Below are 15,808 nucleotides of genomic sequence, written 5' to 3' on the forward strand. Positions count from 1 at the left end.
CATGCATCACCCTGAGACAATATGACGACTGCAATGTCACTGGGAATGGGAATGTTTTAGCTCCCTTATAGTCTTTTTTTTTTTAAGAAATAATAAGTGACTTTATTGAAGTGGTTTTTTTGGTCTCAACTTATTTTTCATTTTAATGTTTTTATTAGTGCATTATAGTTATACTAATAGTAGGGTTCATTTTACCATAATCATACATGCATGCAATATAATTTGCTGAAATGAAGCAAATTATATTCCATTATAATCTTATGGGACCTCTGTTGTGTGTGTGATTTGTCCTTGACAGAGACATCATTATTTAGCACATCATGAGACTTAAAAATCATTTTTGTATAGTTCTGAGCAATTGATTAAAAACCGGCAGGGAAAATTGAGCAAGGATAAAATGGCTGGGGGGCTGGAATGAGGGTTTTAGAAATTAAAGATAGAAAGTGTGTTAAGGGACTCATAAATTCACAGGGCAAAATAAGTCCAGTCTGCTAGAAAGAGAACTACTCCAAGATGTACAATGATTGCCTGAATCTCTGCACTGTCCCAGCAGCTCTCTGAGGGGATAATGAAAGCAGATCTTGGGGGTGATGGATTTGGTGGTTGTAGGTTTGGTGAAAGTGGCCAAAAGGGGTGGCAGAGTTCAAAGGAGGACAACTTTGAAGCTGTTGATGCTAGAGCCTATGTGAAAGTTTTAAATCACTTGGAAATTGGGAGCTTGGCCCAAAGCAGAGAAGCATGATTGAATGATGGAGACCCACCGTGAGTGTAGAAAGTGTTTGCAGTTAGATGGGGAAGCCCCAGAGGGGACTCCCAGAGCAGAGCAAGCCCTCATTATCACATGGCTCAGTGCGTCTAAGACCAGTGAGGAACAGAGTTTGAGAACTGAGGAGAGTTCATTGGGGGCCTGTGGAGTCCAGGAATCTAAAAACTTAGCAATACAAGTGGTTAAGTCCAAGAGAAAGAGAAAATGAGGTTGAGTCAGTGTTTGGACAGTAGCTTTGGTGCTCAGAGGGTTCTTACCTTTTGCTGATGAGCAGGGAATTAAGGTTATGTGACTCTGTGTTCTGGGGAGGAGCGGGAGTCTCCAGGAAGGCAGTCAGGGTGGGAGAGCTGTACCTATATGTGTTCCAATGCCACCCACTAGCTGTGGGATCTGGGGCTAGGTGCTTAACTTCTCTCAGCCTCTTTCCCCATTTTCAGACTGATAATCATGCTGTCTTAGAGGCAGAAGGCATCAAATGAGATCACGGATAATTGTGCTTACTAGAATACACTAGAATATCTCATGCACGCTATGGATACTTAATAAACATTAGGTCTCTCTCCTCTTTCCCTCAAACCAAATACCCTTTGAGGCTCAGCTTGGGGGTCAACCAGTATCACAGCAGGTAATCAAAGGGACTGATGATCCCTGGGCTCACTGATGGAGCCAGGAAATGGGTCAAAGACAGAAATAATAAAACTGAAATGACAGTGTGCTTGTGACACAAGCCAAACAAAATATTGCCCATGTCAATGTCACAGAGCAACTCAGACACAATCCTGGGGAAGAATTTCCTGAAGCATTTCTTGAATAATTTTATTCATGGTGAGGGGTATCAAATAAAAGAAGGTACAGAAATTCCCTTTGACACTTGATGGATTAGTTGGGCCCTTTTCAAAGAAAAATATTTGGACAGGTATTAAGCCTCTTAGGTTTTTAGTTCTTTCAGTTTTATTCTAGCCATAAAACAAAGGTTTATAAACATCCTTGCTTGCAGAGCAACCTCAGACATTTTGTGAAAGAAGGAAATGGGGATCTCCTGAAATCAGTACCTAAAACAAAAACAAAACCAAAACCACATAAAATCAAGATTATCCTTAGAAAGCACTTAAATCATACTTAAGCTCAAAAGTCAACAATTAGCCAAAAGAGTAGAAAGCAAAGTATGAAAGAGATATTTATACACTCACGTTCATAGCAGTTTTGCTTACAATAGCCAAGAGGTAAAAGTAACCCAAGCATCTATCAATGGATAGCAAAAAGTGATATATATGGACAATGGAACAGTTTCAGCATCAAAGAAGAAGGAAATTCTGACACATGCTACATAATACAGTAAGTGAAATAAGTTGGTCAGAAAAGGACAGATCCTGTATGATTCAAATTAATGAGCAGGCAGATTCACAGGAGAAGGTAGAATAGCAGTAGCCAGGATGTTTGGATGGGGGAGTGAGGAATTATTATTTCATGGGTACAATTTTAGTTTTGCAAGAAGAATAAGTTCTGGAGATTGGATGCATAATGCAAATGTCCATAACACTATTGAATGGTACACTCAAGAATGGTTAGGATGATAAATGTTATATATGTGTATTTTTCTACAATTGAAGAGTCAATGATGAATTTCTTTACTTTTGTGTATTTAGCTTATAGAAATTCAGCTATGGTCAAATGGTCCTTACTTAGCCTTGACTTTCTTGTCCTCCTTCCCGTTCCAATGAGGCCTTTCTCCCTATGGTCCCCAAAGAGGGAGCTTAACCCTTTCTTCTTTACTTTTTTATTTTTAGTCAAGCATCTATGCTCTGATTCATATGCAAATGGTCTTCTACTGCATCTCTCCTTCTTACTAATCATATTTTATAGCTGATAAATTCCTGTAAAGCTGCAGCAAGACAGGTTTGGCTCCTAGACCACATATTGAATGTCACAGAATATACCTATGCATGAACTGATGAACTAAATTAGGAGAGCCCCCACATTTTTATTTTTGAGCCATCAACATACAAAAAAAAATTTGGACTGAGAATATTTGATGGTTTGTGTAGAGTTGAATAAAAAGTTGATGAGTATCTCCCACAAAGAAGGGGGTTCTGAGCAACAAAGTAGCAATGGCTTAAACAATAAGGCAGAGCACTGCTCAATCTTTGAGAGCTGTATCCCTGATTCTTGTCAATTTTCATTCACGAAAAATTAATATCCTGTCATCTTAATTTAAAAATAAATCCTCTGTACCTCTAAAGGTATGGCACTGGGCATGGTGGTGCTCACCTATAATCCCAGGAGCTCAGGAGGCTGAAGCTGGAGGATAGCAAGTTCAAAGCCAGCCCTTCAAGTTAGTGAGGCCCTAAACAACTTAGTGAGACCCTGTCTCAAAATTTAAAAAATAAGAATAAAGAGGACTGGCGATGTGGCTCACTGGTTAAGCGCTCCTAGGTTCAATTCCCAGTACCAAAAAAAAAAGAAAGAAAGAAATACTGTTAGGCAACAAATTGTTAGCTCTATTTAAATTATGTACAGTTGGAAGAGAAATGGAGTTTCACACATTGTGTGTTTGTGTTCCTCAGAACACCCAGGAAAGCTTTGCCCCCAGGAAGTAGTCAATAAATGGTTATTGAATTTAGAGTGTCCTTCTTTCCAATCAGTGAGGTTTAATCTATTTCCAATTCAGAATGCCTATTAATTTTTCAGCATTACTAAGCCTTTTAAAAAATCCATTTTGGGATGTGCTTAAGAGTTCACAGCAAATACTATTATATAAATGATTAAGAGAAAACTGTTAAATGAAGCATGCTTATTCAACACACCAGCAGCCATTGGTAAAATGTAATTTAATTTAATCGTTTAAATTTACATTGTTAATGTACAAGAGCATTTCTTTCAAACCACAGGTTAACACACACTAAAGAGCAATGCTGTTGGAGGAGCAGAGGAACTTGGGAAAACTCTGCTATCTGAAATAAAAGCAAGGCACTCTCCATTAACAGCTGGTGGATTCCTGATTTCCGCCCACGGAAGGCATGTTCACACTGAGAGAGCTCTCCCACAAGGGGAAGAATCACCTGCTTCAATGCTTCTTGTCCTCTTCTGAGCTAGTGTGGTCATCCACTCTATACACTGGTGTGTCAACATTAAGACAAAAAGAGAGAGAGAGAGAGAGAGAGAGAGAGAGAGAGAGAGAGAGAGAGAGAAAGAGAGAGGGTGAGAGAGAGAAAATTGAATTGATCGCTGACTTGGGAGGCTCTCATAGTTGTAGTAACTATGGAAGACAGAAGAACACTGGCTATCATCTTTATTTTCAGCACTGGTGTCTGGACCTATAACTAGAAAAGCTTCTTCATGCCTTCCAATCAATAGATAGGAGGGCTAAAAAAAAAGTCCTTTTCCTTAGATCTGAAGGATGTTAAAAAAAAAAAATGTAACAGCATTTCTCTAGGGCTCTGTGTTTTTGTTTTGCTTTGCTTTTCCTTCACAGACATGACAAAACAAGGATTAACTTTCCAAATACTCATGGTGCACAAGAAGGTTATGTATGCACAGTACTTCTAATTTATTCAAATTCAATTTGAATTTGGTCTGAAGCTATCTTGTATGAAATGTTAGCTTTCCTGATATTTAATAATGTTCATTATGTTTGCATATAGGTTCAAAAAAAATTAAAGCAAAAGTACTACCTTATTCACAGTTATCTTCAGGTAAAATGTTAATATTAATGGTTATGTGTAAAAGCCTGTTTTTCTATAGATGCAGTAAGTTGAGAAAGAAAGACCATGGAAGGTGAATTAAGTCTTAGTCTTGATTCTGTTACTAGCTGTTTGTCCTTGGGTAACTCTGTATCCCTCAATGGGCCCCAGTTTTCTCCTCTATTAATTTCAGGAAGTTGGACTGTTTTACAAGTCAGGCCCTTTGCAAGTCTAACATTTCAAAATCCTAACATTCCAGGCCCTATCATCTTGATATAAAAATAATAATCTTTCATAAAAGCTTACACAAACATAATACATGATCAAATATCAGAATGACTCTTGGAAAAGAAAGTATATGATTTGCTATCTGGGTTATACTTTGCAGCAATTAGGCAATTCATTTGGCATTTGATTGTATAATTTAATGACAATATAAACAGCATAGTTTTGTTATTTTTTCCTTTAAAAAGACTAAAGCAAAAATGATTTAAAGCTAACAAAAACTACTGTGACATCAGTTTGACATTCAAAGTTTGTTTCTTAGCAAAATGGCCAAAGATATTTTGACTTGATACAGAGTATATAATATAAAGACTTTTAGACCTAAAAATCTTCAAACATTATTTGAATTTAGCAAAACATAAGCAAAATTTTAATATCAAAGTGCTAAACAGTACTGCCTTAAAAGTCACTGCAAATGAACCATAAAATAACGGCATGGGAAGTGACATTTATTGTACAAATGGTTAATAAAAAGACACATTATAAATATATATATGTAACCTGCTATATTTATATATATATATATATATTTGTTTATTTAATTTCTAACTGGTGTATCCAAGTCACTGTGAACACCCCATTTAATTATTCTGTAACTCAGCTTCCACGAGCTGGTGGTCTTGCAATAAATACAGGCAAAGCTATTACAATATAACGTGCATACAAATGTTTATACAAATAAGGACACTGCAACAAATTATCTCATAATCATATGGCATTAACAGTAGAAACATAGAAAAGGGAGTACGAACATGGAATGTTGAAACGCAGCCCACTAATTTCTTCTAGTACTCACATTAATACTATTTTTTTAAAAAAGAAGACTTGCTTACTCTCCAAAATTGTCTCTTTAACCAATAACAAAAATTAAATTTTATATATAAAAATCCTTATTGTCCCTGGTGCTTACCCTGTATGACCCAGTTTCTACTCATTCGCATGTTCTCATCTGGGGATCAAATACTTGACTGATTCATCAAATGCTCCTCTCTGGCTTTTGAATGAATGTATCAGTAAGCTGCTACAACTGAAGCAAGTTTAGAACACTCTGGTGGGGTCGATGGAACACAACCAGAACAGGTGTATATAATCCATTTTATAATCTGATCCCCTTTCAGCATAGCTGAACAGTCAGCAGGGATCTAGTTCTATCAAGAATGCCCAAAAAGTCTTGGATGGGCTCGATCTCAGAAGGGTTCTACAGGGCGGGTGGATGGAGCCTTTTGCTAGGAAAATTAGCATGTCACTTGCTAACATGACTGCCTCCTTTTTATTTCCATAGAAAATAAAGGAGAGTTCATGAACAAGACTTAATAAGACAGCACTTTAAAAAATTGCACTTGTATATGGAAGCGAACGGCCATTATCATTTTGCTATGTCTGATTTGTAGGTAATCCTTCATCTTTCATCATTAGTTAAAATAATTGAAAGAAATTAAGAAAAGGGAATTTCTGCCTTGTTTGCACCACATACGTACAGGAAGTATGATCTAAAGGGATCAGTCTTAAGACACATCCTACCCTGGTGAACAACCCTTGGCTGTTCTTGTTTTTAAATACAAAGCAACCATAATTGTATTCCCCAGGAAGAGTTTAAAAACAGTTATATTATCCTTTTCTCTTCTTCTTCTTCTTTTATTTTTCCTGTTGGGATAGCATCATCCAAAAGTGCTTTTTTAGCAATTTCTTAGAAAACCCTCATGAACTATACCCCTCCAGCCCCACCCTCCAAAGCCTAATTATAAAACACAACCCCAACACAATTCTCTGCAAGTTTTCTGGCTTTAGGTTGTAAGGAAAGTTGCCAGAAAAAAAAAGAAAAAAGAAAAAAAAAAAAACCACAAAGAAGAAGAAGTCTTTTGCCTTTTACAGGAGCTGCTTTTTCTCTGAAGGAAGGACAGAAAGTGATCGTGTCCAGACCCATCCCTTTGCTGCTTGGCAAGCAGGTGCCAGCAGAAGAAGCTGCTCCCTGCTCAGGCTGCTCCGGCTTAGAAAGGTAGGGTATCCAGGAAGAGCTTGTCGATGATGGAAGGCGGAGCCACCAAGTCTTCCAGCTTCAGGTAGAAGATGCGCTGGAGGCCCAGGGTGCAGATCTTCCTCAGTTCTACCAGGGCACCCAGCACCTTGGGCTCGGTGGGCTCCAGAGCCTGTCCCTTACTCTGGTGGTCTTTTAAGCTGCTTGTGATCTTGTTGCATAGCTCCTCCACTCTCTTTGGTTCTTTTAACCCATGTCTTTCTGCAGAGGGATAGAACAGGGCAAGTTTAGGAGGTGGCTGTATCTCATGACCCTTTAAATCCCTAATCAAGGTCTGAGCCCCTTCCTGCCAGTTGAAATGGTGTTTTACGATCAAAATACCCTTCCTCTGAGAGCTTGTTCCTGGCCTCTGTATCAAACAACACTAGGGGTTGAATCCCAGTCCTGACACTTAACTTGCTGCCTGTCATTGAGGAAGTTTCTTTACCTCCATTTCCTTATGAGATGAACAGAATGATCAACTCTGGGAGGGCCAACTTAGGTGAATAACATGAGTGAAGCACACAATTTCTGGCACACAGCCATGCTGAGTGCATGACAGGGCTGTTACTATTTTGTATACATTATCCTGCTAAGGTTTCACAAAAGCCCTATCAGTAGTAGACAAGTCTCTTTCAGAGTGAACCGAAAACACAACTAGGCAAATGAATTTACTTGAGGGAGGTGGAGAGGCTGTAATGTTCTATTTGCTAATGCAAGAGCTGCCCTGTAAGACCCAATCCAAAGTGCATTCTGTTTTCAGGCTAACCAGATTGAGAAGATTCCAGCTTTTCTCTTTCTTTTTCTCCCCCCACCCCCCTTCGAAACACCCACTGAACTACACCTGATGCTCTGTAAAAAATACATGTGTTATCTTGCCATTGAGGCTGAAAAGTCAAAGAGAAGTGGAAGAGGTCTGGAAGGATGTAGTGCAAGCATTTAATAACATGCTAACACACGAAAACCACTATCTGATATTTTTTAAAACAATATATAAAATGATCCCCATGTTAAATATTATGGTCTACTTTTTTGAATAAAGTTGAGACATTTTCCCAAAGCCACCCAGCTGCTAAAAGCTGGAATTTGAACCACAGCTTCAAAGCAGATTCTATACTCTTATGCAGCCACCGCTGCATCTCCCTAGAATGAGAAAGGAGCCTGACACCCAATACAAGTCTCCCAGCTCTCCCTCAGCCTTTAAATAGCAATGCCTCTTTCCTAAGATCCAAGCTTGGTCTCTGTTATCTCAAAAGTTTTCTTCTTTCATTGTATTTACATGTAAAAAATCATAATTCTTCAGAGATGGAAGACATCCCTCTAAAGGAAAATCAAACATTAGTTTCTAATTTCCCCTAGATTTAGTTATTTTAGTCGGAGATATTTTGTTTGAAAAGTTATTCCCCAAAGCAAGAGCCAATCAGAAAATGAAGCATCGAGCCACACATTTTTCTCTTTTCTTGTCTCAAATAAGAGAGGCCTGGGAACCAGGAAATCTGCAATCTCCCCCGAAAAGGCTAGTTGTATGTGACTTGGGAGAGTTGCTATCTCTCTAGGACCTTGTCAAGGGAGGAGGTTGGATTTAATGACCTCTAAAATCCTTTCCAGCTCTGATCTATTACATTAAAGCGCTACCATGATAATTGCCAGCAATGGACGGTACCTCAGTGGATTATGATTTGCAGGTGTCTCTTCTCAAAGCAACACGGTATAGAGAAAGGAGTACTGGGCTTGGAGTTAGAGCTGAATTCCAGGGCTGATTCTATCACTTACTGGCACACTTACACACTTAAGTGTGACCTAATCTCTCTAAGGTTCAGTGTCTTTATAGGAAAATGGGAATGATGGGGTGGTGACTATAACAAAACCCTACCTCTGTGGGCAGTTGTGGGGCTCAACTAAGATGGCATTACATGAAAGCATTCTGTCCACTGTGTAATGCCATGCACGTGGGAGAGTCAGCACCTTAAGACAATGACCACAACTGCAAGATGGAGCAATGAAGTCCCCTAATTCCCAAGCTCTGCAATGCATGCCTTTACTTTCCCCAGGGAATTATTACCTAATCAGCCCAGGTGCAAACCTTTCCCCTTGGCTTATCTATACTAAATACATAGACCCTGTGTTTCAGTCTCAAAAGGACCTAATCATGAACTTCAAAAGAAATCCTGACTGCTGTGATGTTCTGCCCTCCCCACACCCTCCCAAAAAAAGAAAGCATAAAAAGCAAGCTGCAAATTTTATAATAAATTTCAAGAGCTACAAAATGTTCATAGTCTCTGACCAAGTAATCCCACTCTTGGGATTTATCCAAAGGAAAAATTCAACAGAAAAAAACACAACTGTATGTATATAGAAGTTTGGTGCATATTATCTTTTAAACACCCCAAACTCCAATAACAAAAACAAGCAAAACACTGGAAAAAGCTAAGGCGTTAAAGAATCAGTGGATTGTTGCATAAAAAATGGCATGTCCACTTAATGAAAGATTCTGTAGACATTAAAAAGGACAGACATGAAGAGTTTGAGGTAACATGGAAAAACACCTATATCGTCAAATAAAGGGTAAAATATTAAAGAGTATCTAGGCTGTGATCACATCTATGCAAAAATTATTTCTGCATGTAGAGGAGGAAAGGAAACAAAAAAATGTGAAAATATTTATGAGAGAGTTGGATAACTTTTCTACCTTTCTTTTAAAATCTCCAGGTTAGTGCTGTTTGTATAATAATGTTAAAATAGAAAATAGGAGCCGCTGCTTTGTGAAGGCCTCTAGTAGCTATAATGTGGTCAAGCACCATCTTGCTGATACTAAATTCTATTAGCGCTGAGATATATTAAATTAGATTCACAAGCCAGGGAGAGATGCGTTTCTCAGAATTAAATACCAGTGTCCTGAATTGTGAGCTTTCCCTTCCTTTTGGTGCCTCATGTCTTACAGAATATTGGAGATCCTATATTCATTATGGGGATGAAGAAACTGAGCAATTTGCTGGCTGGATTTCTGGAGGGGGCTGACTGTAGAACCCTGTAGCCAGACTTTCTCATGGCCAAACTCACAGAAGGGGCCTCGTAGTTTTCCCTGCTCTCCAGCCAGTTGCGCCTGCTCAATAACTATGGCAACCATTATTTATTCAGTGAATTCAAGTGGAGATCGATACCTCCTGCCAGCTGGATCAACCCTAGGCCTGGAATTCCTTGAGGAATTCAGAGACACTCCTGTTGGAAGCCAAAGGCACCTCAACCCTCCTTTGTTGTTTTGAACAGCCACTGGATTTGTGGCTTCTTTACTTTTCCAAAAGGGCTAAGATAAAATCAGTATCCATGCAAACTATTGCCAGCAGCTAGCAGGATTTTTACATCACTAGGGAGTCACTAAGTGTCTGGTACCTTCCCAGCCATTTGAAATTCCTTAAAACCCCAATCACTGACATTTAGATGAAGGGACCCCTTTCTTCTTACAGCTTGGTAAACATAGCTGCACAGCTGATGTATGGAAAGTTCATACATTCTGGGGGCAATCAGACATTTGGATTTTCTCCTTTATGGATAATTTTTACAAAGAAGATTTTGGTTTAAGATCTGTGTCTGCCATTACAAAACAAGTTTCTTGGCATTTTTTTTTTTTTTTTTTTACATTTTGATCTACATAATATTTATCCCATACTTCAGTATTTTAACTCAGGCAGTATGTATTCAAAGTACAACTTACAAAAATTGTCAAATAATAGATTTATGTAGCCCAATAGATTTATGTCAAATAATAATTGTCAAATAATAGATTTATGTATGTAACTTAGAAAGGATTTGAATCACTAAGTTCAAATTTCCACCTAAGAGAGGAATCTCTACTATGAGATAGTGCAAGGAGACATAGGTACCAGCTGAACTGTGAGTGTCACTATCTCAGCCTGATAAGAAAAATATATTTACTAGCACTTTGTATTAGACTCTTTTATTTTGATTATTTTATCTCACCTCACAACAACCTGGTGAATTAGGCAGGCTAAAGATTATTTTTAATGAATAGTTAAGGCTAAGACTCAAAGAGTTAAGTGACTTGCCCTGGGACAAAATTATCAAGTGGCTAATTTCTTTCATTAAAGAAGATATTTCTTTAATGTCAAGTGCAGAGATACTTCTTTTATACCTGTCTATTTTCTTTCTTTGAACATCTCTAATTGTTAAGAAGAATCTTCTATCCCAGTCTCCCTAACATACCCTCTGACTTTCTGTATACCTACTTCTTTCAAAAATATTTTTTGAGCACCCATTCCATCGAAATGTTATAGCTGCTGGGGTTGGAGCAGTGAAGACAGCAGATCTTAACCTGTGTGTGCAGTTAACACCTAAGGACACAGCTGGATGTCTGCGCATTTTGTTCACCTGTGCCAGATGTCTTTGCTGAGCAGGAGAGAACAGGAGGGGGCAGGGGCAGAGAGGGGGGAGAGTGGGGAGAGGGAAGATCTTGATTGGGTTCATGCTCATGTTTTTCCATCTTCATCTGGTTAAGACCTATTCCTTTTTTAGATCTTGGTCCAAGTATTTCTTCAGGGAGGCTTTCCTTTTTGTTCCTAGTCTAGATCACATTCTCCCATGGCATTCTTCTCATGCCCTTTGCAGGATATAATACTTTGAAATCAGATATATAGGTGACAGTTGCCTGCCTCTTTCATCAAACTCAAGGTCCACGGAGAAGTGGACTGTATTTGTTCGCCACTGTGTTTCCAGCCCCAAGCCTAGAACTACGTGACATCCAATAAATAGCTGTTAAATGAATATATAAGCAGAGGATCAAGGACATGTTAAAAATGGTTAATGAAATACTAAAGTTGTAAGTTGTAATGAAATACTAAAGTTGTACACAGATTGGCAGTTATTATAACAGTAATAGCAAAGAGCTTTAGAAACCTCCCATATCAGAAGCTTTGGAACCAGATTTCCTGGCTATACCCCCTAGCTTGGTAACTTCAGGTCTGTTTCCACATTTAAAAAAATAGGGATAATATTGGCAGTTGTTTCATGGGCTGTTGTGAGAATTAAAGGAGTTATTACATGTAAAGTATTTGGAATAACGCCTAGCATTTAGAGAGCACTTAACAAATATTTGCAAATATCCTCTACATTTAAAACTCATTATGTTTCCTTTCAAATCAGCCAGGTTTCTGATTCGTTTATTAATGATATCACAATCTTCCCCACCCCTCTCATAATAATCTGACAATTCCTTCCCTGAGTGGCCCATTGATTGAATTTGTCCCAAGAAATTCAGTTAGGGGCTGGGGATGTGGCTCAAGCGGTAGCGCGCTCGCCTGCCATGCGTGCAGCCAGGGTTCGATCCTCAGCACCACATACAAAAAACAAAAAAACAAAGATGTTGTGTCCGCCGAAAACTAAAAAAATAAAATAAAATAAATATTTAAAAAATTCTCTCTCTCTCTCTTTAAAAAAAAAGGAAAGAAATTCAGTTATTATCTCTGCGATGTTCTTTGCATCTATCTCCTCTTCAGTACCAACTTCCTCTCAACTAGGTGTTCAATACCTGCTACCTAAAATGTTTTAGTAGCTCCTGACTAGTATTCCTGCTTCCTGTCTCTGCTGTAACCCATCTCAGGTAATTCCAAATTCATTTATTAAACAACATCAAGCAAATCAACATGTGTAGAGCCTAGCACTGAGTATTTAAAAATGGTAGCTATTATTTTCAGAGAATCCCCATAGCCAATAGGGAATGGTCCCCAGATCAGTAGCATCAAGTAGCATCTGGTTAGGAACGCAGAATCTCAAGCCCTGCCCCAGACCCACCTCATCAGAATCTGTACCTTAACAAGATGGTGTGTGTGTGTGCATGTGAGAGCTGGAGCTCTGCTCTAGTCAGTCCTGGTCCCTAGAACTTGCTTAACTCATCTGTCCCTAGGATTCATCCAGCCTCCCTCTGTCAACCCCCAGGCAGTGAACTCACTCTCCAAAGCAGCTCATTCCATTTTAGAGAATTCTGTCTATGAGAATTCACTCACTAGGGGAGCTTATTCTAGTTTCAAATAATTCTGTCGTAGTTTCTTATATTGAGCTAAATTTTGCTATCTTATATTTTCAGTTCTGCTTCTGAAGTCCATACAAGGAATATCAAATTATCTTCTTCCTGGCAGAAAGCAGGGGATGAGGAAAGGGATGGGTGGTAGCTGTCAGGAGCCCCCTCAAGGAAAAATGAGCTCTCTTTTTGAGTAGGCTGGCTCAGAGACAGCCAACAATTCCAGCCAAAGGGGAAGGAGAGGCAGGAGAAATGTATTTGTAACCAAAAGCACCAAGAAATAGGACTTCCTGTTCTGAGCTCCACCTCTTTCTCTAGGAAGCCATGTCACTGCTACTTCTCATGTCACATATGACATCCTTTACCTACAGCCAGCTCCAGAGACACTGAGCCCACGCTGGTCAGGAAGCCACAAGCCAGTTGGCAGTCTGTGTTGAGGTGTGGTAGTACTTTTCAGTCTGACTGTCCTTGAGTAGGTGGATGTCAGTCTCTCCAACAAGACCACAGACTCTTTCAGGGTAAAGGATTGTGTACCTGGCACGTAGCTGATACTCCATAAATATTATCTGCCTTGTACACTTACAAGAAGAGCTAGCTATTCTCCTGAGAATCCATAAAAAATGTAAGATAGCTAACATTTAGGATAATAACACTGCAGGTTTGTCTTAATTTTTTTCTCTGCAAAGTACACCTTAACTCATTCAATTTTGACAAGAAACCTACACATAGTCAGCATTATCTGCCATGGTCTGAATGCTTGTTTCCCACCCTGTCCCATTGATGTGTTGAAACCTAATCCCCAATGTGATGGTATTAAGAGGTGGGGCCTTAAGATCATGAGGAAAGAGCCCTCATGAACGTGGTTAGTGGCCTAATGGAAGAGGCTCAAAGGAACTTGTTTGTCCTTTCTCCCATATGAGGAACAGTAAGAAGGCACCACCTGTGAAACAGACCAGACACCAAACCTGTGGCTGCCTTGATCTCAGACTCCCTGGCCTCCAGAAGTACAAACAATAAATTTCTGTTTTTCATCTTACCTTAGGCATGTCCCTTTAAGAAATGAGAAAGCTGATATTCAGAGAAGGTAAGAAATTTCCCAAGCTTGTTTATATAGGAAGTGGGCTGGTAAAAACTTGAACTCAGATCTCTAATCTCCCCTGGAGCCACTCTTTTTCAAACTATATTACTTGACAGTTTTACACCTAGTTTTCCTAGTAATGTTGCCGATGGCCATAGCTGATGCAAAAAACAGGGTAACCAGGTAACCAGGTAACCACCAGGGGAGCTCTGGAAAGACAGGTGGTGGAAGGTGTGGCAGGATCAGCCACTTGTCTGTCCCTATCACATCACCGTTTCACCACTTTCTGCTCTTGATTCTGCCTTCCTTCCTCCTCTTCCATCTTAGAGGTCATGTTCCATTAAGACCAAGAAAAATACTAAGAGAAGAGAAAGGGGTCATTGTCTTGCCTGGCAGAAGACCTGAGTGTGGAAAAGAAGGCCATGGGGAACTTTTTTTTTTTCAAAGTGGCATTTGGGGACATTCGAGATGCCCTCCACCATCTGGTCCAAAACAATCCTTTCCATCTATTTTCCCCTATTACTATGTGGAAAACGCATTTTTCTCCGAGGTTAGGTCATAATATCAGGTCATAAGGTCAACGTCTCCCAGATGCAGTTGTTGCCCTGAAAATCTTTTCAATTTCCCCTAAGTGCAGGACATGCTCTCACCACGAGTCCTGGGAACCATAACCCACAGTGGTTTCCTATCTGCTCTCTCAGGCTCACTCCAGAACATATGGTCATCGCACTCTGTTCCTTGCCCTCTACTTTCTACTGAGATCATAGATATGATTTAATACGTGCATAATGCACATGTTTTCCCCCAAATGTGCTTAGGTGTTCCACTATCATGCCCGTGGCATCTGGTTTCCTTGATCTGGAATGTTCTTTATATCTTCCCATGTCCTGATTGATGCTACTGCTTTAGGAAGTCATTCATGACCAACACCTCCACTGTCTGCACCCACTAACAGCTGGCAATTTATCTGGACGTCTCCTGCACAGAATTAGTCCTTTTTCAGGATATGAGCAGTCATCACCATACATGGAGTTCATTATATCACAATCATATGTGACTTCCCGGTAGACTATACACTTCCCAACACCAGAGTCCATGTCTGCTCATCTTCACATCCCAAGGGACTATCACAGTTCCTGGCTCATACTTATTTAATAAATGGATAGTTATAAAATGGTAATTCCACACTAACTTCTGTTTGGAGGGCTTCTTATTTATTAAACACAATCAACTACACCAGATATCAACACACTGGCATCCCATCAGAAGTAAAGTATTTCCATTACTCCAGGAATGTAACACTGGCCAAAGGTAAAGGTTAGGGTATATAAACCAGGGACCTAAAAACATTTAAAACCACAACTGTGGGGAACTCCCTATCACTGTAGGAAGGGAGAGTGATCTTAAAAGAAACCATTTCCTGCCCCGCCTCAGCACCTAGTTTTTCATGAGGGGGCCTAGAGAGAATAGGAGGAAGAAGGAAAAAGAATTGGGGTGGAGGGGAAGCCATGTTTATCTAAGTCACCAATATTTTCCAGGTTCTTAATGTTTATCCTGGAAACAAGACTGGCTAAACTCCTAAGACCCTATTTCACTTTTATGAATTCTTCTCTGGTTTACCAACAGATAATTCTGGGATGATTTTTCTAATACCCATAGCCCAGTTGACTTTCCACAATTCCTCTTTATGATAATGGAACTTATTCAGAAGATTCATGTGAGCCCACAATCAAATGAAAGTTACTGTCCACAACAATATGTTCTGCTTCCCAGGCAGCCCCTCTTCTGCTATTTCCTGACGCTTTACAGACTTCACACCCAGCCATCAATCACAAGAGAGTGCTGACTTATTTTCCTTGTGGGTTATAACCACGGCCTCTGTAACAGCCGGCTCTGCACAGGCTGGCTGGACTGAGGACTGGAACCAGAGCTGCCTTGTGGGGGAGGACGAAAG

At 39.6% G+C, this 15,808-nt stretch overlaps 1 protein-coding gene across 2 annotated transcripts in view; it reads right to left on the bottom strand.

The window, feature by feature from the left end:
* Window positions 1-3,583: 3,583 nt before the first annotated feature.
* The window catches only part of Nr4a3 (nuclear receptor subfamily 4 group A member 3), a 38,810-nt gene continuing 26,585 nt past the window's right edge, over window positions 3,584-15,808 (bottom strand). For both annotated transcript variants that reach the window (XM_046457447.2, XM_046457449.2), the window contains exon 8: window positions 3,584-6,967. In XM_046457447.2, the coding sequence (XP_046313403.1) occupies window positions 6,720-6,967 (248 nt within the window). In that variant the 3' untranslated portion in view covers window positions 3,584-6,719. The remainder of the gene's footprint in view (window positions 6,968-15,808) is intronic.

Source organism: Marmota monax, unplaced genomic scaffold (assembly GCF_021218885.2).
Source record: "Marmota monax isolate L192 unplaced genomic scaffold, Marmota_monax_Labrador192_F-V1.1 WCK01_AAM20220418_F8-fsc00069, whole genome shotgun sequence".
NCBI lineage: Eukaryota > Metazoa > Chordata > Mammalia > Rodentia > Sciuridae > Marmota > Marmota monax.